The sequence below is a fragment of the Oncorhynchus mykiss genome, chromosome 12, assembly GCF_057628025.1.
Source record: "Oncorhynchus mykiss isolate SJ-2025 chromosome 12, ASM5762802v1, whole genome shotgun sequence".
Classification (NCBI taxonomy): domain Eukaryota; kingdom Metazoa; phylum Chordata; class Actinopteri; order Salmoniformes; family Salmonidae; genus Oncorhynchus; species Oncorhynchus mykiss.
In genome coordinates, this window is record NC_143033.1 from 28998229 (window position 1) to 29024393 (window position 26165).

General features: G+C 43.1%; 1 protein-coding gene across 4 annotated transcripts; it reads left to right on the forward strand.

Moving 5' to 3' along the window:
- Positions 1 to 109: 109 nt before the first annotated feature.
- Positions 110 to 26004, forward strand: LOC110537344 (sodium channel regulatory subunit beta-4). Of its 4 annotated transcripts, XR_005034937.2 has the most exons (8): positions 204 to 612; positions 988 to 1319; positions 13212 to 13375; positions 13641 to 13863; positions 14064 to 14193; positions 14382 to 14490; positions 18831 to 18946; positions 25893 to 26004. XR_005034937.2 is itself a non-coding variant. In XM_036937321.2 (6 exons), exons 2-6 carry the CDS (start codon positions 1217 to 1219, stop codon positions 14476 to 14478), a joined length of 717 nt encoding a protein of 238 aa, XP_036793216.1. In that variant the 5' UTR covers positions 110 to 612; positions 976 to 1216; the 3' UTR covers positions 14479 to 18638. The 4 variants fall into 4 exon arrangements, 3 of the variants coding, with proteins under 3 accessions (XP_036793216.1, XP_036793215.1, XP_090048278.1); XM_036937321.2 differs by lacking the exons at positions 18831 to 18946; positions 25893 to 26004 and having other exon boundaries at positions 110 to 612; positions 976 to 1319; positions 14382 to 18638; XM_036937320.2 differs by lacking the exons at positions 18831 to 18946; positions 25893 to 26004 and having other exon boundaries at positions 113 to 612; positions 14382 to 18638.
- The last annotated feature ends 161 nt before the right edge of the window (positions 26005 to 26165 follow it).

The window sequence follows — 26165 nt, forward strand, 5'->3', positions numbered from 1 at the left end:
CAGACGGGGAGGGGGGTAAAGAGGAGGAGAAGGCTACGAAAGAGAGAGAGAGTGTGGGGGAGGGAGAGAGAGAAAGAGAGAGAGAGGGACAGGCAGGCACTGAGCCAAGAGAGAGAGAGTGCAGGGGAAAGTTGAGAGCGAGCCAGAGGGGCAGGCTTGCAGGCAAAGGGAAGAAGAAACTGGGGCTCTGCTATCCAGGAAGAAGAGAAAGGACCGTCCGAACCAGCAGCCACCAGCCACCAGGGTTACTGCAGCAGCACTCCTCCTGTCCATTCTCTACCTTGTTCTCTCTTCGCTCTCTTCTCTCACTCTCTCCCCTCCTCTTTCTCTCTCTCTTTTTCTCTTCTCTCTCGCTCTCTCTCTTCTCCCTCTCCTTTCTCTTCTCTCTCTTCTCCCCCCCCCCCCCCCTCTCTCTCTGACTGGGACTGCATCGTGCCTTTCTCTGCAGAGGAATCGCTGGCTGGTGGAATCTCCTTGACTGCACCCTGACTGGCTGTGCGCAGTGATTCTCCCCTGGCTCAGCTCCGCTGCTCTGCCGTGTGTTCTGACTCAGCTGTGCTGTGTAGTCAGGCTGCTGGTCCGGCTTCTCAGGGAATACAGCCACAGGAAGAGGTACGGTGCAGTACTGTCTCACGCTGCGCACACATCCCCTTTACTCTCTCTCTTTTTCTTTCTCCTCTCTCTCCTCTCTTCCTCTCTCTCTCTCCCTCTCTCTCTCTCTCTCTCTCTCTCTCTCTCTCTCTCTCTCTCGTGTCTCTCTCGTGTCTCTCTCTCTATCTCGTGTCTCATCTCTATCTCTTAAATCCTCATTATTTCTGCTCGTCTTTCTCTGTTTAGGAGTGCTCTCTTACTGAAAGATTATAGCTGATTGACTTAGTTCGCCTTGAGTTTGTTTTTAAGTCTGTACCCTCTTCCCTTACCCACCCACATGCTTCCTCTTTCTCCCCTCCTGTTCGCCCTCTGTCTAACCTACAGTCTTCATGACAGGAGTGTCGGGGTTGGCAGGCAGACGCACCGCTACCAGGACTGGATAACAACACAGTGGGACGTGGTGCCTCGGTTGTGACCAGATCAGTCGCCCAGGCACAACAAACAACCAGACCAGGGCGATTCAGGTTTACACAGACCTGACCAGTTTCTGAGGGGAGAACTCCAGCCCAACGGACCCTGGGCTGGATCCCACAGCAGGGGTTGTTTTGGACGGGATCGGAGTGCCATGGAGGTTCAGGAGAGTGGGCCTGAGGAGCCCAGGTCCAAGTATCTGTTGTCCTCACACACCACCTGGCCCCGGACCAGCCTGATCATCACTTTGCTGCTCAGTAAGATGTTCTGTCTCAGTCATATATCACTTCTCTTTCATCCAATCCCTCTCTCTCTGCACCTCTCCCAGGTTGTCCTCGCTCTCGTTCTGTTGAGTAAAGTTTTAGTAATTTCCCCAATTCTGCAACCCCAACTGCCCTGTAGTGTGCTATGAAACATTTACTGCATTGGTGAAATTGGTGAAATTGTATCAGTTTCATTTGTGTGGTGGCTAGAAACTGCTGTCAGTTTGCATGCTGAAGTATGTTTGATGGATACCTAAGCATACGTCACCAGATAGAATGGTGATTTTATAATTTCAGTGTACATAAGACCCCTCTGTTTCACAGCCTGAATCAGAGTTCAGAGGTTTGTCACTAAATACGTCATCCAGAATATTATTATTCAGGACCTATCAGTGGCAGTCATTTGGACAAGCATTTTATCAAAGCAATAAGCAATAGTATTCATAAGAATTAAAAGGACTAAAATAATATATAGTGCATTTGTGAAGTGTTCAGACCCCTTGACTTTTTCCACATTTTGTAACGATACAGCCTTATTCTAAAATGGGTTAAATGAAGAAAATGCTTCATCCATCTACACACAACAACCCATAATGACAAAGGGGAAACATGTTTTTTTTGTGTGTGCAAATGTATTACAAATAAACAGAAATACCTTATTTACATAAGTATTCAGACCCTTTGCAATGAGACTCGAAATTGAGCTCCGGTGCATTCTGTTTCATTGATCATCCTTGAGATGTTTCTACAACTTGATTGGAGTCCACCTGTGGTAAATTAAATGGATTGGACATTATTTGGAAAGGCACACACCTGTCTATATAAGGTCCCACAGTTGACAATGCATGTCAGAGCAAAAACCAAGCCATGAGGTCGAAGGAATTGTCCGTAGAGCTCCACGACAGGATTGTGTTCGACACCATCCCTACTGTGAAGCATGGTGGTGGCAGCATCGTGTTGTGAGGATGTTTTTCAGGGACTGGAATCGAGGAACAAAATGAACAGAGCAAAGTACAGAGATCCTTGATGAAAACCTGCTCCAGAGCACTCACGACCTCAGACTGGGGCGAAGGTTCACCTTCCAACAGGACAACGACCCTAAGCACAAAGCCAAGACAACACAGGAGTGGCTTCGGGACAAGTCTCTGAATGTCCTTGAGTGGCCCAACCAGAGCCCGGACTTGAACCTGATTGAACATCTCTGGAGGTACTTGAAAATAGTTGTGCAGCAAAGCTCCCTATCCAACCTAACAGAGCTTGAGAGGATCTGCAAAGAAGAATGGGAGAAACTCCCCAAATACAGGTGTGGCAAGCTTGTAGCTTCATACCCAAGAAGACTCGAGGCTGTAATCGCTGCCAAAGGTGCTTCAACAAAGTACTGAGTAAAGGGTCTGAATACTTATGTAAATGTAATGTCTCAGTTTTTTATTTCTTATACGTTTGTATAACATTCTAAGAAACCGTTTTTGCTTTGTCATTATGGGATATTGGGTGTAGGTAGATGAGGGGGGGAAACAATTTAAATCATTTTAGATTAAGGCCGAAAGGGTAACAAAATGTGGAAAAAGTCAAGGGGTCTGAATACTTTGTGAATGCACTAAGTATTTTATTGATATCAGACATTACCATTTTAACACGTTTTATTTTGCCTTTACAGTAAACACAAAATCAATAGCTTTTGTGTAACATTGAGTTACTGTATTGATTTTTCTTTAGCTTTTAACTCGGAGTCAATTTTATCCCGGGTAACAACATTTCAGTGTGATGAGAAGCTCCTCTGTAGGCCCAGGTTAATAGAGTAATAATGCAGTTGGCTGGTATCAGTGGAAGTGCAGTGGGGTAATGGGGACTGGTCTGAGATGAAGTCAAGACAGCAGCATTTACTATGTGAAATATCATAGTCATATTATTAACAGCTAGACAGACCAGGAGCAGTCGGCCAGGCTCCGTCAGGCTCAGGTTCAGGCTCTGAGGGTCTCACGCTCTGAGTCAACAGGACTGCAAGACAAGTCCACCCTGTCCCTTCCCTCCAGCCAAATTATGCCTCGGTGTCTGCAATTCAACTATTTAATATCCACACGATTGCTGGGTCATTTAGGAAACACTGTAGGCTCATAGTTTAGAGGAGTTTTTTGTCTAAAATGTTGATAGTGTTCATGATGTGTGCTCAGTTCTGGTTCTATGGATGGTATAGTTGTACAGGTAGGTCTATGAGGTTTCATGATAGAATTGTTCTTGAAAGAGACACATGTAGGTTAGAAAGTAGAGCATCACTGTTCCAGTTAGAGGCTTAGCACAAGGGAGAGCCTCACAAAGGACAGTTTGGAAACAAAGTCATTACATAAGCAACCCAGTGGAGACGGCTTCTGACAGAATCCATAGGAGGGTCTAGGGTCAGGGTGCCTTTATTTTTCTGGGACAATCACCATGTGAAGTGTCCTGGGGTATGATGTCCTGGTTTGGCTCTGATTGGGATTTGGTATGAGGCTAAGTCTTTGTTGGATTATCTCAACATCACTGGATTTCTCTCTTGCCTTTTATTTTTCCACTAAAGTTAATGGCCATATCCTGTAGGAGCTGCACTATCTTCAGTTACAACTATATATCAATGGTCACCAAACAGCCGAGAAAATATATAGACACAGATGCAGGGTTGTCACTAGTTTCCACAGCCACAAAGTCATAATTATGACTAAACTCCTTCTACAATTTATCTTCTTAAAATCTGATTTTCAACCTTACCATAACCTTATATTAAGACCAAAAAGCACATTTTTGTAGCCGATTTTGACTAAGCTGTGGAATCTGATTTTGTGGCTGTGGTATCTAGTTGAAAACCAGATGCAAAGTTACAGAGAAAGACAACAAGTGAGGAAAAAGGAGAGCGGACCAAATAACAGTGTAAGAAATGAAAAGTGGAGAGAGAGAGGGAGGTGCATCTGCCCTGTGGGTCGTTCCATTTCATTTCAGCAAGTCATGACACCCACTATCTCTGATTATTCTGAAATCATTTCTGTATTTAGAAACTAATAAGATTAGCATTCCTGCAACATTATTTTAATGAAAAATAATTTGAACTCTGAGAATTTAAGCTAATTGATTGCATCCAAATTGGCCATTTAAATTTATAGGATTCATAAAATATTCAATAAATATAGTACCTAACATTACTCTAACAATGAGTAAAACATGAGGAATCCAAAGATATTGTCAAAAGCCAGCCACGGACACCCCACACCAATCCCACCCTAACAATGAGTATACAGTAATAATTTCTCTGTCTGACAAGTAGTATGCTGCTGCAGCTCTGAGTATTGTTTCTTCATCCTAGGCAATGTGTTCTCAGTGAATTTGTTGCCCCCCCCCCCCCTCCCCTTCAGAGAAATTAGTCATTGAAGTTACAGTAGATTTATGTTCCAACCTGCACTACTGTTGAAAAGTTTGGGGTCACTTAGAAATGTTCTTGTTTTTGAAAGAAAAGCACGTTTTTTTTAAATAACATAACATTTATCAGATACAGTGTAGACATTGTTAATGTTGCAAATGACTATTGTAGCTGGAAACAACAGATTTTTTAATATCTACATAGGCGTACAGAGGCCTATTATCAGCAACCATCACTCCTGTGTTCCAATGGCGCTTTGTGTTAGCTACTCCAAGTTTATAATTTTAAAAGGCTAATTGGTCATTAGAAAACCCTTTTGCAATTATGTTTGCTGAAAACTGCTGATTTTAAAGAAGCAATAAAACTGGCCTTCTTTAGACTAGTTGACTATCTGGAGCATCAGCATTTGTGGGTTCGATTACAGGCTCAATATGGCCAGAAACAAAGATCTTTCTTCTGAAACTCGTCAGTCTATTCTTGTTCTGAGAAAAAAAAAGATTAAGATGGGCATAAGAACACAGACACTGGACAGAGGAACTCTGCCTAGAAGGCCAGCATCCCAGAGTCGCCTCTCCGCTGTTGACGTTGAGACTGGTGTTTTGTTGATACTATTTAATGAAGCTGCCAGCCGTTTCCAGCTACAATAGTAATTTACAAGATTAAAAATGTCTACTGTATTTCTGCTCAATTTTCTGTTATTTTAATAGACAAAAAATGTGCCTTTTCAAAAACAAGGACATTTCTAAGTGACCCCAAGCTTTTGAATGGTAATATCAGGTTCTAACCACTAGATGGTGCTGTTCCCACCCACCCTCAATGTTAAATGGATAGTTCACCCAAATTACACAATTACATATTAGTTTCCTTATCCTGTAAAGGCGTCAGCATGCTTCAGTTATATATTTATATGTTTTATGTACCTGCACTGTTGGAGCCCGGAGCATCTGCGTCCCTGTACATGTCACGACTAAACAAACTCTGTTATTATTATTTTTGTATTTTAACTGCTTTTTCTCCCCAATTGCGATCTTGTCTAATCACTGCAACTCCCCGACGCGCTCGGGAAAGGCAATTGTTGAATCATGCGTCCTCCGAAACATGATCCGCTAAACCTCGCTTCTTAACACCCGCCCCCTTCACCTGGAAGCCAGCCACACAAATGTTTCGGAGGAAACACTGTTAAACTGATGATCGAAGTCAGCCTGCAACTCCTGCCACACAAGGGGTTTCTAGAGTGTGATGAGCCAAGTAAAGCCCACCCGGCCAAATCCCCCCCCTAACCAGGATGAAGCTGGGCCAATTGTGCGCCGCCCTATGGAACTCCCGGTCACGGCCGGTTGACATAACCTGGGATCGAATTTGGGTCTGTAGTGATGCCTCAAGCACTACGATGCAGTGCCTTAGACCGCTGCGCCACTCGGGAGGCAAACAAAATCTAATCTAAACCTAGTAATATCAGGATGTAGTATGGAACGTAAACCTAACAGCTTCAAATACATCAAATTAATTGGGAATAGATTACAGAGGATGAAGAAACAATTCTCAATACTTCAGCGTCATACTACTTGTCAGACATAGAGAACTGATACTATATAATTTTTGTTTGGGTGAGATTGGTGTGGGTTGTGGGAGGTAGCTTTTGGCCATTTCTTTGGATTCCTTATGTCAACAAAACAATGTTGCAAAAATGCAAATCTAACAGAAACAATTTCAGAACAATCTGAGATGTGTGAGAGTTTCTGCTGCATCACTGTGCTGCATTGGGACTGTGTGTGTGTGTGTGTGTGTGTGTGTGAGCGAAAGAGAAAAAGAGGGAAGGAATCTGAGTGAAGGAGTCATTTTGCTCCCTGTGCAGCCCTCCCTGGAGTTTACAGCCATGTATTATCCCAAACTGCTTGTCTAAACCTGACCTTGAGTCGGTTATTGACGATGTGTCACACAGCTGAGGTGTGATGTAAAAACAGAGGGAGAAAAAATATTTAGGAATGGGGGCTGCAGAGGGACAAACAGAGCAAGAGAAAATGGGATAGCCAGGACAGTTAATACTATTGTTTAGTGAATTTGAGGAGAGAACAGACTGGGCAGAGGAGGAAAGTATGTGAGCAGCATTACTGTATTGTCCCAGTGATGGCATGTAACCAGACTAACCATCCATCATCTTTAGGTCCACTTGAGAAGTGTTGGTGTCGGCATTATCTGGATCGTGTTAGAGGTGGTGGGACCTGCGTTATTTGGATTCCCTTAAAGGGGAGATGAGCCCAAACTAATTAGCTAATTACTGAGTTTAATGAGCCTGCATTGAGTTAAATGGCCTCACAACATCCCGAACACTGTAATAAAATACTACACACACAACTGTACATACAGATGTAGGATCTTAATTTGAGCGAGTTTGTTACAGCAGAAAAATAATCCTGCATCAACAGGAAATGTAAATGTGGATAATAATTCATGTTAATGGACATTTTTGTTATTTCAAAGGGGAAATTACACACTTTGTACGTCTTTTTCAAACCTCACAAGTTAAACATTTCCTGCTTGTTATTTTTAGTATTACATTGTTGCGTTTTGCAAGAAAGTCATTTCACTGTAACATTGAAACTTGAGTTCTCCTGCAACAGGGTGATCAAATGAAGATCCTACATCTGTAATATGTAGGAATAGCGCTTTTTTCCCCCTGTCCCATCCTTCTTTCTCCCTCTCACTACCTCTAGACTGGGGGTCTGTGCCATAAGATTACTGCAGACCTAAGTGCGTGTGGTCTGTGAATTGTGTGTGCCAGCGTGCATGCATGCAAATGAAGGTACGGAAGTGTATATCCTTGTCCTGTCTTATTGCAATATGCACATTCTCTGTACAATAGTTAAGCGTGCAGTTTTTTTCAATTGCTAAGAAGCGTTGGTCAATACTGAAGCTACTTCAAAACTCTACAGTCTGCATTACCAACATGAATCTTGGCCAAACAGTTCATCTCACCTCCAAAACTCAAAACACTTCATACTGTACATGTCTCAAAATAAGCTCGTTCGACCATAACTGCCATCAATTCTCACTCAGAACACACTGACCTTAAAAACACTAACAGGGAGCATTACATAAATTAACTTCTCTCTTTGAATGATTTCACAAAAATCAATATTTTATTATAGAATAAGAATAACACCTTTTCACTTTGGCTGTACTAAAATATACGTAACAAGAATGAATCAGAAATGCCACAATTTGCGTCAATAGCCTTTATTTTTTTTCTATATCTTAGTAATTTACTTAAATAAGTTAAAAAAAAACATTCCTGAAATTCCAGGGCTGCAATAATAATAAAAACATGTCTAGTATAATCACTCATTGTACAGTACTGTGAGGGTTCTAGTTCTCATCAACATGTCTAGTATAATCACTCATTGTACAGTACTGTGAGGGTTCTAGTTCTCATCAACATGTCTAGTATAATCACTCATTGTACAGTACTGTGAGGGTTCTAGTTCTCCCTCTCTCCTGCATCACATCTTATATCTTCTCTGGCGATGCATCTTGTAAAGTGTCTTCTGGAATGTCTAATCCAACCCTGGCAGTCTTCAGGAGAAGTGTCTCCACACCCTGGCAGTCTTCAGGAGAAGTGTCTCCACACTCTGGCAGTCTTCAGGAGAAGTGTCTCCACACTCTGGCAGTCTTCAGGAGAAGTGTCTCCACACCCTGGCAGTCTTCAGGAGAAGTGTCTCCACACCCTGGCAGTCTTCAGGAGAAGTGTCTCCACACTCTGGCAGTCTTCAGGAGAAGTGTCTCCACACCCTGGCAGTCTTCAGGAGAAGTGTCTCCACACCCTGGCAGTCTTCAGGAGAAGTGTCTCCACACCCTGGCAGTCTTCAGGAGAAGTGTCTCCACATCCTGGCAGTCTTCAGGAGAAGTGTCTCCACACCCTGGCAGTCTTCAGGAGAAGTGTCTCCACACCCTGGCAGTCTTCAGGAGAAGTGTCTCCACACCCTGGCAATCTTCAGGAGAAGTGTCTCCACACCCTGGCAGTCTTCCGGAGAAGTGTCTCCACACCCTGGCAGTCTTCAGGAGAAGTGTCTCCACACCCTGGCAGTTTTCAGGAGAAGTGTCTCCACACCCTGGCAGTCTTCCGGAGAAGTATCTCCACACCCTGGCAGTCTTCAGGAGAAGTGTCTCCACACCCTGGCAGTTTTCAGGAGAAGTATCTCCACACCCTGGCAGTTTTCAGGAGAAGTGTCTCCACACCCTGGCAGTCTTCAGGACAAGTGTCTCCACACCCCGCATTCATGGCATCCAGTAAGGACATCTAGCCATGTGGATGGTGGTCATAAACCTTCCACCTCCACGCAGAGATACTCCTCTATGGGGTTTAGGAAGGGAGAGTATGGAGGCAGGAATAGTGCTGACATCCTGGGATGTGCAGCAAACCAGTCTGTGACTGCAGCAGAAGGTAGGAGTTTCTTGCCCTTCTTTCCTCCGCTGGCACAAGTCGATTATGCAGGTCATCCAGAAAAGAAATGAGCCTCTCTGTATAGTAGGGGTCAATGAGTGGTTTGTGTAACAGCAAACCATCATTAGACAGTGCTGCACACATTGTGATGTTAGCTCCTCTCTGGCCTGGGACATCCATGGTTGATCTGTCCAATCAAATTTCATTCCTCTGCAGCATGTCTTTGCCAGGTTGAATCCAGCTTCATCCACAACGAAGAACGTATGTGAAGTTTGCCTGAATTCCATCTCATTTACTCTAAAATACAGTACAGCCAGGGTACAGTGTACAACTGCTTCATCCTTATTTTATGTTTCTCTGGGACTCTTGCAATTGTCGTTGTGCTGACCGTATTCACATTCCCAAAAGTGATATTGTCTGCCAGCACTCTGTCCCAAATTTCCTGCAGTTTTATTGCATCGTTGCCAATTACCATGTCAACAATAGCAATTTCCTGCTCATCTGATAATATTCTGCCTCTCCCTCCTGAGGGAGTCAACCTTTGGATCCTACTGAAAAACACAACAATCAGCATATTTCAAAATGTCAGTATAAGTTAAAAAAATACTGTATTGTACTGTAATATGTAGTTATGTGTAGCAAAGGTACAGGTTGGCAGGCAGGCTCAGAGTCAGGACAGGGAAGGTTCAAAACCAGGAGGGTGTGAAAAAGAGAGACTGGGAAAAACAGGAGGGCAGACTGTGATGGCGCCGACAGAGATGGTCGCCTCACTTTGCATTCTTAGGAAACTATGCAGTATTGTTTTTTTTCATGTATTATTTCTTACATTGTTACCCCATGAAATCTTAAGTCATATTACATACAGCCGAGAGGAACTATTGGATATAAGAGAAACTTCAACTTACCAACATTACGACCAGGAATATGACTTTCCCGAAGCGGATCCTCTGGTTGGACCACCACCAAGGACAATGGATCGGATCCCAGTAGGTGACCCAAAATAATGGCGCAGATGGAGTGGTCTTCTGGTCAGGCTCCGTAGATGTGCACATCGCCCACCGCTCCCGAGTATACTACTCGCCAATGTCCAGTCTCTTGACAACAAGGTAGATGGAATTAGAACAAGGGTTGCCTCCCAGAGAGACATCAGAGATTGTAACATTCTCTGTTTCACGGAAACATGGCTCACTCAGGATACGTTAGTCAGTACAGCCACCTGGTTTCTTCACGCATCGCGCCGACAGAAACAAACATCTCTCTGGTAAGAAGAAGGGCGGAGGTGTATGCCTTATGATTAATGAGTCGGGGTGTGACCATAACAACATACAGAAACTCAAGTCCTTTTGTTCACCTGACCTAGAATTCCTTACAATCAAATGTCGACCGCATTATCTACCAAAAGATTCGGTGAGCGAGTTTAATAGCAAATGCATCGGTGATGTTGTACCCACTTTGACTATTAAAACCTTCCCCAACCAGAAACCGTGGATTGATGGCAGCATTCGCACAAAACTGAAAGCTCGAACCACCGCTTTTAATCATGACTGAATACAAACAGTTTAGCTATTCCCTCCGCAAGGCAATCAAACAAGTTAAGCATCAGTATAGAGACAAAGTAAAATCGCAATTCAACGGCTCAGACAGGAGAAGTATGTGGCAGGGTCTACAGTCAATCACGGATTACAAAAAGAAAATCAGCCCCGTCGCAGACACCGATGTCTTGCTCCCAGACAAACTAAACAACTTCTTTGCTAGCTTTGAGGACAATACAGTGCCACTGACACGGCCCGATACCAAAACCTGCAGGCTCTCCTTCACCACAGCCAACGTGAGTAAAACATTTAAACGTGTTAACCATCACAAGGCTGCCGGCTCAGATGGCATCCCTAGCCACGTCCTCAGAGCATGCGCAGACCAGTTGGCTGGTGTGTTTACAGACATATTCAATCCATCCCTATCCCAGTCCGCTGTTCCCACATGCTTCAAGAGGGCCACCATTGTTCCTGTTCCCAAGAAAGCTAAGGTAACGTCATCATGAAGTGCTTTGAGAGACTAGTTAAGGATCATATCACCTCCACTCTACCTGACACCCTAGACCCACTCCAATTTGCTTACCACCTCAATAGGTCCACAGACAACGCAATCACACTGCCCTAACCCATCGGGACAAGAGGAATACCTATGTACGAATGCTGTTCATCGATTACAGCTCAGCATTTAACACCATAGTACCCTCCAAACTCGTCAAAATCGTCACTCGTCAGACACTGGGTCTCGACCCTGCCCTGTGCAACTGGGTCTTGGACTTTCTGACGGGCCGCCCCCAGGTGGTGAAGGTAGGAAACATCTCCACCCCGCTGATCCTTAACAGTGGGGCCCCACAAGGGTGCGTTCTCAGCCCTCTCCTGTACTCCCTGTTCACCCATGACTGTGTGGCCATGCACACCTCCAACTCAATCATCAAGTTTACAGACGACACTACAGTGGTAGGCTTGATTACCAACAACGACGAGACGGCCTACAGGGAGGAGGTGAGGGACCTCGGGGAGTGGTGTCAGGAAAATAACCTCGCACTCAACGTCAAAAAATCAAGATGATCGTGGATTTCACATCGACGGGACAGTGGTGGAAAGTTTTAAGTTCCTCGGCGTACACATCACTGACAAACTGAAATGGTCCACCGACACAGACAGCGTGGTGAAGAAAGCGCAACAGCGCCTCTTCAACCTCAGGAGGCTGAAGAAATTTGTCTGCTCCGACCGTAAGGCTCTCCAAAAGGTGATGAGGTCTACACAACGCATCACCGTGGGCAAACTACCTGCCCTCCGGGACACCTACACCACCCGATGTCACAGGAAGGCCAAAAAGATCATCAAGGACAACAACCACCAAGCCACTGCCTGTTCACCCCGCTATCATCCAGAAGACGAGGTCAGTATAGGTGTATCAAAGCTGAGACCGAGAGACTGAAAAACAGCTTCTATCTCAAGGCCATCAGACTGTTAAACAGCCACCACTAACATTGACTGGCTGCTGCCAACATACTGACTCAACTCCAGCCACTTTAATAATAAAAAAAATGGATGTAATAAATGTATCATTGGTCACTTTAAACAATGCCACTTTATATAATGTTTACATACCCTACATTACACATCTCATATGTACAGTGGGCAAAAAAGTATTTTGTCAACCACCAATTGTGCAAGTTCTCCCACTTAAAAAGATGAGAGAGGCCTGTAATTTTCATCAGAGGTACACTTCAACTATGACAGACAAAATCACATTGTAGGATTTTTAATGAATTTATTTGCAAATTATGGTGGAAAATAAGTATTTGGTCAATAACAAAAGTTTATCTCAATACTTGTTATATACTATTTGTTGGCAATGACAGAGGTCAAACGTTTTCTGTAAGTCTTCACAAGGTTTTCACACACTGTTGCTGGTATTTTGGCTGGTATTTTGGCCCACCACTCTTCTCTTCTCTTTTTCTCCTTTGTCCTCCACGCATTCTCCCTCTCCCTGCCACTCTTCTTTCCCCACCAACCTGTCTACCTTGATTCATGTTTCCAACCTAAATCATTCCGAAGCCTTCCTCTTTTGTCTGTTTTGGTAACGAGACTAAAAACAGGACACTTGGGTAGACTTTTAGCTGAAATTGCAATCAGCTGTGTTTGGAATGATTAAATATTCTGCTGAGATGTTCTACATGTTTCTGTCTGGTTACTGCAGAAATGCACGACATTTGCCATCATTCTGTTTTGAATGTGTAAATTTACTTTTACATTTCCTTCAGCGATACAGGTTGAATAGAGCCCGTAGTTTTCAAATCACTGAAAGTTTGCAGGATCAGTTAAGAAGGGATAGGGGTAGAGGGGATTACAATAGACATCAGTCAATAATTATTTGACAGCTCTACAGTATGTCAATGGATGAGCTATAGTAACCTGGGAATGGGCCATTTCTCACTCAGGTTTGTGTTGTTTTTTCCCTTTCTGTATTTCTTAGTAGTATTGTGTACTACCTTTTAAATTTCCCCCTGCCCCCTCCCTCCCAGGTGTGTGGTCTGCTCAGGGCCTGGAGATGTCCACAGGGAAGGTCCCGTTCCTGGAGGCGTTGAACGGCAGTACTGTGATTCTACCCTGCACCTACGCCAGCTGTATCGGCATCAAAAACCTCTACTTCAACTGGCAGTACAACGACAACGGCACTATGCAGAAGGTGGGTCAGAGCTGCCCTGGCCCACTGCAGCAACAGAAGCCGCACAACAACTACTGTCATTTGTCAGCTCAAATCTCACACAGATAGCGGCAGGGATGTTCAAAGTCAGTGTGGGGAGATCATATTTTCAAGTGTTCTAATTTGTGGTGAAGACCCAATGGTTTTCCTGCATCAGTAAGTGATATCGCTATTGTGAGTGTTTTGATTGGAGTTGTGGTCAGATATTGTGAGTGTTAGATGATTGTCGACTGCCTGGTCCTCTCAGGTGTGTGAGTCTGTGATTCCGTTAGATGGGATGGATCCCCATCCAGTGAGTATCTTCCGGGAACGGGTGGATTTTATCGGCACCGGTGATCACAACAACATCTCCATCCTGCTTTGGAACATCACCTTTGAGGACGAGGGCCAGTACACCTGCTTCGGACGCAACCCCAAAGAGAAGGGCAAGAACCACAGCGCTATCTTTACCCTTGTCGTGGTGGACGAGTGTGAGTATTAACTAGCGTTCTCTTTGCTTTATTGCAGGCAGATCATATACTGTAGGTCCTCTGGTGCTGCCAATGGGCAGGGCGAATACTATATGGACCACAAAGTCTAGATGTGTTGTGCTGTAGACGATGCACTGTAGGTAGGTACTGTTTGTCTGATCAGCCTCTACCTTCTCCTCTCCCTGGTTCCTTCTCGGCAGTACGAGTGGTGGACAACACTCTCACCATCATAATTGCTTCTGCAGTTGGCGGAGCCATCGCCCTGCTGATGACTTTCATGCTGGTGAAGAACTTCATCCTCTTCGTTCTCTTCAAAATCGAGGAGAAGAAGTGAGTAAGACAGATGGGGCCACAGAGAGTAGCCAACTGGCCATCCTCACAGAGAAACACCTTCAGCTCATCTTGGTGCCTCCAAACTGTAGTAAAGCATCAATAAAGTCGGGCTACAATGTCAAATACGTAGAAAACGCAGGTGTCTCTTCTAACCCTCCTCTCTCCTCTGTTCCTCCCCTCCACAGAAAGATCGAGTGCCTTGTACAATCTTCCTCAGCAGATGAAACAAACAATGTCTCAGGATCCAAAACTTCGAAACCAACGACACCAAAGAAGAAATGAGAGTACTTGCATGTATGTACAACCATATATAAATATACAGTTATATCTATGCATATATTTATATGCACAAACATGTGTATGCACTCGTGACTCCATGGGCAGGTTTCTTGGGCAGGTTTTTTGGACTGAGAAGCACGTCCGATGGAGATTCTTCATTGAAAGTGTTTGTTAGTCCAATAAGCTTAGGCTGTGTCTGGGAAACCACCCCCATATGTTCAAGTTGGTATATTGTTTCAAAAAAAATCTTAAACCTAGGACCGTTTTTCATATGATAATAAAAAACAAAAAAAGAGATTAATTGAATATACGCTTGAGACAGGGAATAACGCAATGTAATAATGTTGTTTAAACTGTGCTGGATCCTCCTCTCTTCACCAACCGTACTACTCTGGGCTTAACTGAAATGGTCTACAAATTAAAATATTGTGTTTTGTAGAAACACGCAGTCTAATTCAATCTCCAGTGACATTTTGCCACGTCAGATTCAGCTTATTCAGTAATGCTCTGATTCACATAGAGTTGAGTTTAGTGTTGTTTAGATAGAATACAATGATATTAACTCTGCCTATCCAAAAGTGATTAATTAAGCTTATTTTATAATATTTAGAAACTAAGGTCTTTAAAAGGGTGATGCTGTGGTGAGATGTGAGAAAGGATCCAGTTCAGAACTTAATACACTTTCTTTGCTTGATATAAAGCACTGGTGCCTGTTAGCGCTTCTATCTTCCTCTGCTGATAGGAAGACTAAATACTGCAAAACCATTTACCAAACGCAGAAAAACGCAAGTGAATAATACTGCAAGCTGATGAATGAAATTATAGACAATCCCTTGAAACCAACCCACTAGAAAAAAATGAACCTCTACTAATGCTGCTTTTAAGACAAATAACCTTTTTAATGTATTTATAAGCATGTGAAACCCCAGGGCAGATTTAGAGACACAATGCTTGACAATAGACATGTACTCTCTCTTGTGTTCCTTTCTGGAATCCAAGATTTAACCACATATAATGTGGTAAGTTCTGTCTGCTTTGAACCTGGATCTAAATCTCCTCATATCATGCCAACCCCTGCTACATCCAGTGTGCCAAGGCTATGCACACTATTTGGTAAAGTGGGTCTTCTGGCATGAACATTAACCCCCCCCCCCCCCCCCCAATAGAAATATCCGCCACATTTCTTATAGTAAGTAATTTACAAATGGATCTCTCTTTGCTGTACAGAGCACATTCACACACATTCATGTTTTTACACACTGCAATAAGTACCCAGCAGAATTTATGATGGTTCATTCATGGCTCATGATTCAACACAAATTCACCATCTGCAAAAAAACATATCGATCAGCTACAGTCATTACGGAAACCTCCACTAACTACACCATAAAGAGATGCATGGAGCAGCATTTAGGTTGCAGGTAGCGTGAAAGACTGGAACCGATCTTTACTGGACAGTGTAGAATAGACACACAACTAATATCTCATATTCAGCCCATTTATTTTGCCAAACTGGGATAACCCTGAGAAACCCACGTCTGATCAGGAATGGACTGGGATAACCCTGAGAAACCCATGTCTGATCAGGAATGGACTGGGATAACCCTGAGAAACCCACATCTGATCAGGAATGGACAGGGATAACCCTGAGAAACCCACGTCTGATCAGGAATGGATTGGGATAACCCTGAGAAACCCACGTCTGATCAGGAATGGACAGGGATAACCCTGAGAAACCCACGTCTGATCAGGAATGGACTGGGATAACCCTGAGAAACCCACGTCTGATCAGGAATGGACTGGGATAACCCTGAAAAACCCACGTCTGATCAGGAATGGACTGGGATAACCCTGAGAAACCCACGTCTGATCAGGAATGGACTGGGATAACCCTGAAAAACCCATGTCTGATCAGGAATGGACTGGGATAACCCTGAAAAACCCACGTCTGATCAGGAATGGACTGGGATAACCCTGAGAAACCCACGTCTGATCAGGAATGGACTGGGATAACCCTGAGAAACCCACGTCTGATCAGGAATGGACTGGGATAACCCTGAGAAACCCACGTCTGATCAGGAATGGACTGGGAGAAACCCATATCTGATCAGGAATGGAATGTCATTGACTAGCAATGGAAACCCATTGCTAGTGAACTACAATGTCAAGATACAATAGTTGTTTTGAAGATACTTCCAGTGTGTGACAGAATTGTGGAAAACCCATGTTCAGGGAAGAAGTTCACGTCTATGTCCATTGTCCAGGAACTTGCTGAATCTGTCATTGTATAAACATAACAAATATACCTCCCTCAATCACTTGCTGAACCTGTTTCTAATGTGGACAACCCCTGGTGTTGCTGTTCCCATAGCATAGCCCTTCAAATAAATGCACTGGCTTGTAGCAATAGCAGGAGGATATTTTGGGCACTTTACCGTAGATATGTATATTCTTCGGCTGTGCTAGACATGTGTGTAAACAGAGATGTGTTGTATCGGTGGAGCAGTGAGTGAATTAACCTAAATGTATATTTAACATGAGGGTAAAGTTGAATGAATAATCTTTGCTGTCTTAGATGAGAACAGACCGACACCATGGTTTGGCCATCGACAGTAGTACATGTACTATCTCTGGTTGGACATGGCTTTGAGCTTGTGGCACTGAATCCCTGGCTGATTCATACTCTCCTAAGATAACAGTGATACTATGCAAACACAAACACCACTACGGAGAGGAAGACATCCACGCACTGTAGGACAGGCTGCTGCAGTTCCCTCAATGGGATTTGCTTTCGCAAAGCTGCCCTGACATCACATCAACATAACTATACTGTAGCTACTGCAGGATTCCAATAAACCATTTTGAGTTCCTTTTACTGTGATAATGTAAGCAATAAAAATGACAAGAGCAACAGTAATCAAAGTGGCATATGGGATATGGAGTTGATCCAGGGTAGATGAGGAACATAGGCTTATAGTTCAAGGGTATTCAGTCCTTGAGGTCTGCAGCACTGCTCGTTTTCATTGTTTTTAAACAGAGACTGTCTGGTTCAGACCTGTGAAATCACCTGTATAGAGATTCTGGCCAATCGATTAAGTACAAAGGAGAGGTACATAGTGCAGACCTTGCTGCGCAGATTTGAATACTTATTTAGCCTGTAATGCACTGATGTATAAGCTTTCCCTTCTCACTCTGGGAAGCTAGCCTCTTTTTTTCTGTTACTACAGTATGTGGCCCTTTTTGTCAATGTTTGGAAGGCACATAGTTGTGTCTTCTCTCATGTCAAGTTTAGTTCTGTTGTGATGTGTGAAAAGACCTTCAAAGGTTCCTGAATGTTAGAACCTATGGAGCTATGCAATATACAGTGTAATTTCAAGGAGCAACATGTAAGATGTAAGCCATAAATCCAATTGCATCATGTTTTTTTTTTAAAGGCGACTGCTTACAAATGCTTACAAATGACATAGTACAGCTTACCGTATCACAATCCAAAAAAGATTGTTACAAGGACGAAGAAGTTTTGTACTGCTAATGTTCTTGCTATTGTTGTCAACCTCACAAACGAGAACCAATCGTAATGCAGGAAGTTGTACACAACTAATTTGCAGCGTCACGCAGCTTTCTAAAAAGTAGATTTTATTCTTGTGATTTCTATTCCTTTGCTTCTACTGGTATGTAATTGACATTTGGCGCTAGTTGCAGGTGGAAATGTTACATGTATAACCTCTAAACAAAGCCGAACTGTGAAAGTGACTCACGCGTTCTGTTGAAATGCCCTTACACAGTTCTGGATGACCTAGTACCAACTGTCTTCCTTGTTCCCTTTATTTTGACAACTGTACTGAAAACTGGATAGGTGAAGCAAAAGTTCAATCTTTGTGGTTTGGAAATTCTGAGAACACTTTGTTGTGCCAAGTTGTAGTAGCGGAAATAGTGACCTCATCCATTATTGCACTTAAGACAACAGAATGTTTGAATCTATAATGTACCCAGACAATACTGACCCCTTAGTCCCACATTCCTCTTCCAACTAATATGAATGTACAGCCATGTTTCTCCTATTCCCTCAAATGATGCCTCCCATGTAATCTCTCCATCATGCATATCCGCTCATATGATTTATTATAAAAAGCCACAAGAATCCAATAAACTTTTGAATATAATAGTACATTGTCTTTTTTTTTCCTGTCAAAATTGGACAAATCATTAATCAACCATAAAATATTTGTAAAAAATGAAATACATAACTCAAAGTCTCTAAGATAATATAAAATAAGAACACAAAGAAACTTTACAGCTCAGTATTGTGAGTCAGTGCAGTGTGTATGTCTTTTGACTGTGTGAATGTTTTCCAGAACCACTCAGCGCTCAACGAGAGAGAATACCAGTCAGTTTACAGTAGTTACCGCTGAGAGAAACTGGATTTTCAGTAGTACTTCTGAAACAAAAAAGGAGAACCAAATCATATCAGGTAAGGAATTTCAACGACACCTGTAAAAGTGGGAATGCAACACAATGAGGTATCTGTTATCCATCACATACTCTTCAGTAGACCCCAGGGTGCCCCGGCAGGCACAGCCCACCCCCCAGCTCACCACCCCCACCAGCTGCCAAAACCAGGATAGGAACACAAGGGGACCCCCACTGTCACCCTGGGAGAGAAAGAGGGAGTGAGAGCGGAAGAAATGGCATTAGAAGACAGATTAATGCAAAGTATGACTACATTACCAGTGTGATCGTCTAGCAAACTTACTAAAGGTAGACATTTTGTAGGCCTGTGTGTAATGGTGGAGCTTTACCTGACACACATCCACTTTGCCCTCCATCAACCACACTGAGCAGAGAAAGAGGATGAGTTAGAGGCAATCGGCAGTTGAAACAATAACAAAGCCAATTCCCCACCCGTTTCAGTAAAAAGCTGAGGGATGGGGCTGACCTCCATGATATCAAAATTGTATTTTGAACCACGTTAAGGCTATATGTTTGTGTAAATTTACTTTATTTAACAAAGAATAAGCTTGTTTTAAGCCAAAGTATATTATGTTCGGATGGGGTACAACAGTTAAACTCAGTTTACGAGGCATTGATAAATTACATTCTTCAAGAATCAATGGAGATATATATATCTTTCTCATTCATTTTTAAGTCCAAAAATGTATGTAGCAACTGCAGATTGCCTCTTTAAGAGAAAGTAGAGGCAGAGAGAGGTATGGTGAGATGAGAGGATGATGATAATAGAGAGAAGATAAAACAGACAGTGGAGTGGGTGCTGTTGGTTTTGCTTGGGAAGGTGGCATTGGCTGTTTGGCTGGATACAGGTGAGCTCAGCCTCTTTACTGGCACAGTCTGCTTTCCGATCACACGCCGTCGCTGTTGATGAACTTCAATGACTGGGAGCAGAAGAAGAACTTTCTGTCGACAAGATGCCAGACTGCAGGAGACGAGTGGAAGATATAGAATGGAGAAGGGTAGATTGGATGAAAGGGGAAAAGAGAATCTGAAGGTGCAATTCTACAGGCGACATTACAACAGGAATATGATTGAGAAACTCCATATTTAAAATGTAGTTAAAGTTTTTGGAGACATTAGACGGAGGGGAGAAATACTGAAGTGAGCGCCCACGGCCAATATCCCCAGTGTGAACAGTACACAACATACAGTGATAGGGGTCATCTTCTTAGGCTTCTAGTTTCCTTGGTCCATAATCTGCCTCTTTTGGCGTTGAGGCATGATCAGAGCCATCGGTGTGAGAGAGGTGAGGACAGTTAAAGAAGTCAGTTGTAAAAATAAAAAAATAAAAAATAAAAAAAGGTTCCTCTCCTATTTGTCACTACTACTACTAAAAATAATAATAATAATCATAATACACAGGTGACAGTATGATGTGGTACTCCAGGCAATATACAGCAATCTGTTTTAACTCACCACGAGACAGATCTAAATGTGTGGGCTTGGTGCTCTTAACAGTAGTGTATGTGAATCTAAAGGGAGGGGGGTACAGGGGCTCAACAGTAGAAACAGTATCTTAACCTCTAACATCTATGAAAATCTATATTTTTCATTATATACACACTTGTAGAGTGAATCACACTATGTTCTGTTCTCATATCTTACTATGTGCCCACCAAGCAGTCCTCACTCAGCCCTCCATCAGCTTATCTCCAGAGGAGTCAGGTGGGGCTTCTGCCAAGCTCTAGAAAATAGCCTTCAAACTGACAGATGCCACAATGCCATTACTCTCACAACCACTTCATGTGATCAATCAGCAGTCAGGGCAGGACCTTAGCTGATCAGCTAATTGGTTTGGTGTAAGGAAGTGAGGTGATTAGTGGAATCAGGATTTTTTTTGTGCCCTGGCCGGGATAATACCAGAGGCAGAAGACGAAGCGAGACGTCACACTCGCTCCTTTTTTTTCTGGTTCATATACAGTCAATTAGCTAAGCAGGCCAGACCCAGCTGCTAATGAGGGGGTTTGATTAATCACACCTGTGTAGGTGTGTTTTGCATCATCTGGAAAATGATTGCATTTGATTTGGAATCGGGCTGCCTCCTGGGCGTGATCCAGGTGCCTGCTCCGTCCGACAGCAAAGTAGTCTCAAAACAAAAGTAATTAAGCAGATGTAGTGAATGTGATACATTTTGTTATAAAAACATTGTCTTAAATTCTCACATTTATTTCATGGAAAAGAGATTCTGGACGATGCAGCATGCTTGTTGACATGACCGACTAGTGCAGATTACTGTTTGATTTGAGAAGGGTACTCCTCCCTCCCCGCTTTCGCCCGATGACGTGAAGAACCTGGATTAAAAAACCAGGCCAGTGTAAAATAACTCCCTCACATTGGTGCCTACGCAAGAGCCAACCGTTAAAGAGAAACTACCCCTAATAAAACAATTTCTCAATTTCTCACAGTACGAGTCAAACATTTATTATTCTGTCAAAATGTCCTACAATGTGTAAATAGGATAATTTTGGTGATAAAGTCAGTCTTTTCCAAAACAGAGTTTTGTGGTAGTGACTGCATCACAACGTAAATGAAGGTTGGGTTTGTTTCAATCCTGCCCACAGCTGGCAGCACACAAATTAAAAACTCTGCATGGTCAATCTGACATCTGCACTGGTGGTATAGCATTTACTGCGATGGGGCCTCCGCAGAAGTTAGAACAAACATACTTTTTGCGCATCACAAAGCTTTTGTGAAGGAAGTGAGTGTGTTTACACAGAACCTCCCACCCCCACCAAGCAATCATGTCAATGCGGAGCCCTCCACATTATTACAAGATTTGAGAGGCGCACGGCAATGCAAATGCAGTACGGAGCTTGACTTGGCTCTGCAATTGTGTCACTCTGCATACAAAGCCTCCACCACATTTTCAAATCAAACTAAAACTGGCTTTAAATCATCAATTTGGAGTGCAGCTGCACAAGACCCTATTGTAATGCCTGTGATAAATTCAGGTTGACTTTGGATCTCTATGGGGCTAGTTATGGACCATCATTAAATTACATAATGTACATGGGACAACATAAAAATCCCAATAGCTCCAAATTTCAATGACTTAAACCTCAAAGCATCTATAAATTGTAATTTACATTGTGTAAATGGACAGTTACCAACTAACCTTGGAGATGGTTAGACTTTGGATAGTCTAACCAACTCTGCCACAGCTGAAGCAAATTAGCGCAATAATTTAGCTAAAACAAGGCCAAATCAGGAACTGCGGTAGCCCTTTAAGCAGACCAGAACTGTGACCATTCAACAACAACAAAAAATAACAGCCTAAGCGGTGGGCCTCCCGAGTGGCGCAGCGTTTAAGGTACTGCATCACTACAGACCCAGGTTCTCCCAGCCGCAACCGGGAGACCAATGAGGCGGTGCACAATTGGCCCAGCGTCGTCTGGGTTAGGGGAGGGTCTGGCCAGCTGGGATGTCCTTGTCCCATTTTGCGACTCCGGTGGCAGGCCGGGTGCATGCACGCTGACACGGTCGCCAGTTGTACCACCTTCCCTCTGACACATTGGTGCCGCTGTCTTCCGGGTTAAGCGAGCAGTGTGTCAAGAAGCAGTGCGGCTTGGCAGGGTCGTGTTTCGGAGGACGCATGGCTCTCAAGCTTTGTCTCTCCCGAGTTCGTATGGGAGTTGCAGCAATGGGACAAAACTAACTACCAATTTAATCATGAAATTGGGGAGCAGAAAAGAAAAGTGGGATGTCTTCATTGAGAAACCTGAAATCTTTAATTATACTACAGCACTACAGTGTGGTTACATTCCCCAGCAAGAACCAAAAATGTCACTCAAACAGAAGGGGAAACTAACAAGTGTCGTGGAATATTCTAATAATTTAATATTGATTAACTATTGCAATAATGAAGCTGGTCGATCCCACACTCTGAAGTGTGATGCCGAGAGCTCAACGAGCAGAACTGAGCCACAGTATTTTATAGTTAAGACACATCCTCCTGAATATGTGACAAACAGATGTCTGGAATAGGTCAAAAGGTTACGATTTGTATGTGAGAAAGGAGTATCCCCCAGCCAGATAGCATTTACTGTGAAGAATTGTATAACAAACAGGGTTTGGCCCGTAAGACAAGATTCCTCCCATCAGCCGTCCACACCAGAGACATCTCCTCCCTGGCACCTCAAAGTATACAAACACCAACTCATTCTATGGAATGCAGGCTTGAGGTTATATCACCAAGCCATCATAAAGCAATTGCTAACATCAAGCCCCAGAAGCCCAACTCAGTCCCACAGATGAGAGGGTACTCATCAAACCTAATTTGATGCATAAATAGTATTAAAACAATCTTGTAATTTTTCTACCATACAACCAAAACGCAACAGGAGGGGTTCTGAAAGACACTCATGGGGGTGTCCACTGAAAGTTGACTAGCAACTACTGAAACCTAAAAGGCGCCCACTAAAGAAGAGGCAAGCAAAATAAAAACCTGCATCAAACTTAAAGACAGTTAACAAACCAAAATGGTGGCTCAAAGAGAAAACAAAGCTCAGACAAAGGATTGTTTTTCTCAAAACATAAAATGGGTCTCTCCAACTAAAGGACAGCACAGGTGAAACACCTTCACACTAATGGGATGGCAACCAACACAAGTGTAACACATACTGACTAACGAGGTGCGCCCTACATGCTAACGTCCAACCTCGAAGTATAAATTTAAAAAACAAGGCCTGTAACAACTGCTTGTCTATTTTTTTATTTTATTTGATTTCACCTTTATTTAACCAGGTAGGCTAGTTGAGAACAAGTTATCATTTACAACTGCGACCTGGCCAAGATAAAGCATAGCAGTGTGAACAGAGAACAACACAGAGTTACACATGGAGTAAACAATAAACAAGTCAATAACAGTAGAAAAGAAAAAGAAAAAAAAGAGTCTATATACATTGTGTGCAAAAGGCATGAGGAGGTAGGCGAATAATTACAAATTAGCAGATTAACACTGGAGTGATAAATGATCAGGTCGTGTGCAGGTAGAGCTACTGGTGTGCAAAAGAGCAGAAAAGTAAATAAATAAAAACAGTATGGGGATGAGGTAGGTGAATTGGGTGGGCTATTTACCGATGGACTATGTACAGCTGCAGCGATTGGTTAGTTGCTCAGATAGCAGATGTTTAAAGTTGGTGAGGGAGATAGTTGTCAAAATACCTTATTGATCTCTACTGTGATGATTCTAGTATCCCATTTGAGTAGACTACTGTACATAAGGCTTATTGACTGATCTATGCGAGTACATCACCTCCCACTGTAAATGATCTGGATTTGGACATATAGACAGTACATGGTGAGGGGATGTGGTGTGCTTACTGTAAATGTACTTACTGTATAATACTGGGATGGCTCAGGTATATACCATCATTAACTACTTGACTTATGCTCTGACAGGGTTGTCAAAAGCACACTTATTTTACATCTAGGGCTGTTATTCACCTGCCAACATAGCTTTATCACACAACAGCCCAAGACAAAAAAAGAGAGAACCTTACATGTGTTCATGTGGGCTCTCGAGTGGTGCATCGGTCTAAGGCACTGCATCTTAGTGCAAGAGGTGGCACTACAGTCCCTGGTTCGAATCCAAACACATCCGGCCGTGATTGAGAGTCCCATAGGGTGGCGCACAATTGGCCCAGCGTCGTCCGGGTTTGGCCAGGGTAGGCCGTCATTGTGAATATGAATTTGTTCTTAACTAACTTGCCTAGTTAAATAAAGGTTCAATTTAAAAATAAAAAAGCATACTGTACAATACAGACTGTGGTTAACACTGTCCTTCCCCATCCCACCCATATATCCCAGTGCAGTCCTCCTGGCCCTAGAAGAGCAGAGTCAATCCCACATGTACAGTAGCCTACTGATCAACATCCTGCCTCTGTTCCACTGTAGCCCCAAACCCTCTGAATGTCTGGGCAGGTAGCAGCTCCTGTAGAAACACAGGAGAGCCTGTATCTGGTCTTACACCTGCTACCCCCAAGGGTCGAATAAAAACTATAGACCCACCTATTCAACTGCCATTTTACACCCCCCTCTCCAATGTGCTGGTCTTCTCTCAGAACAGTATCTACTTGTTAGTCCAATGAAGGCTTCCCTCCATTGCGCGGGACTGACTGAGGTCCACATTCTTATAGTAAAGCCCTGAATGACAGAATGTAGGGTGTAATGTAATTATTTGGTGAATGATGGCACAGAATATTTGTTGTTTATGTATGACATCTCTATTTTAATTCAACATTCATTTTTTATTTTCCTCATTGGTCATTCCTGGAGTTATGGTTATTTTGTTATGTCATATGTGTAATTCTCAGCTGAAACAGCAGATGAGCCATTGAATGGTCACTGTAGGTCAGGGCTCTCCAACCTTGTTCCCGGAGAGCTACCCTCCTGTAGGTTTTCGCACCAATCCAAACCTGATTATTAGAATCAGGTGTGCTAGATTGGGGTTGGAGCGAAAACCCTGCTGTAGGTGTAGTAAAATGTGGCCACTTGGAGGTGTACAGAGAAGAGAATACTACCATTGTCTTTGTTATATGCTTTTATAATATTCAAATGTACATACAAAAATATATTTGTCTGAGCTATCCAAACACACACACACACACACACACACACACACACACACACACACACACACACACACACACACACACACGTTTGGTTTACTATACCTTTTGGGGACCAAACAATTGATTTCTATTCAAAATCCTATTTTCCCTAACCCTAAACATAAACCCTAACCCATAAACCTAACCCTAATTGTAATCCTAAACCTAAAATAGCCTTTTTCCTCATTGGGGACAGGCAAAATGTCCCTACTTGTCCGGGTTTTCCTTGTTTTACTATCCTTGTGAGGACTTCTGACCCACACTCACACACTCATAGTCATCTCTATTTGTCCACAGAAACAACCTCTGGCCAGGCACCATTGAAACTTAATACTGTCCTGCTGACCCGTTGAGAAGAAATGCCCCTCCTTTGTTGTCATTTGAAAAATAAATTCTACTCAATGTAAAATACAGAGAACAATGTCATCTGGACTCTTTGTAAGCAACTGTAGGCAACAATATACTTTTAGTTTGTTATTCTCTTTCTCTCACCAGGAGAGCTGCATGTACATTAATGGTTTTGGTAGAGCAGTGATAGTAATTGTTCTACTCTAAAAAAAAAAAAATGTC

Excerpts from the sequence above, each read along its gene's own strand:
- LOC110537344 (XM_036937321.2), top strand. The coding sequence starts at position 1,217 with ATGGAGGTTCAGGAGAGTGGGCCTGAGGAGCCCAGGTCCAAGTATCTG. Across the intron at positions 1,320-13,211 it reads GATCATCACTTTGCTGCTCA|GTGTGTGGTCTGCTCAGGGC; the intron begins GTAAGATGTTCT and ends CCTCCCTCCCAG. Across the intron at positions 13,864-14,063 it reads CCTTGTCGTGGTGGACGAGT|TACGAGTGGTGGACAACACT; the intron begins GTGAGTATTAAC and ends CCTTCTCGGCAG.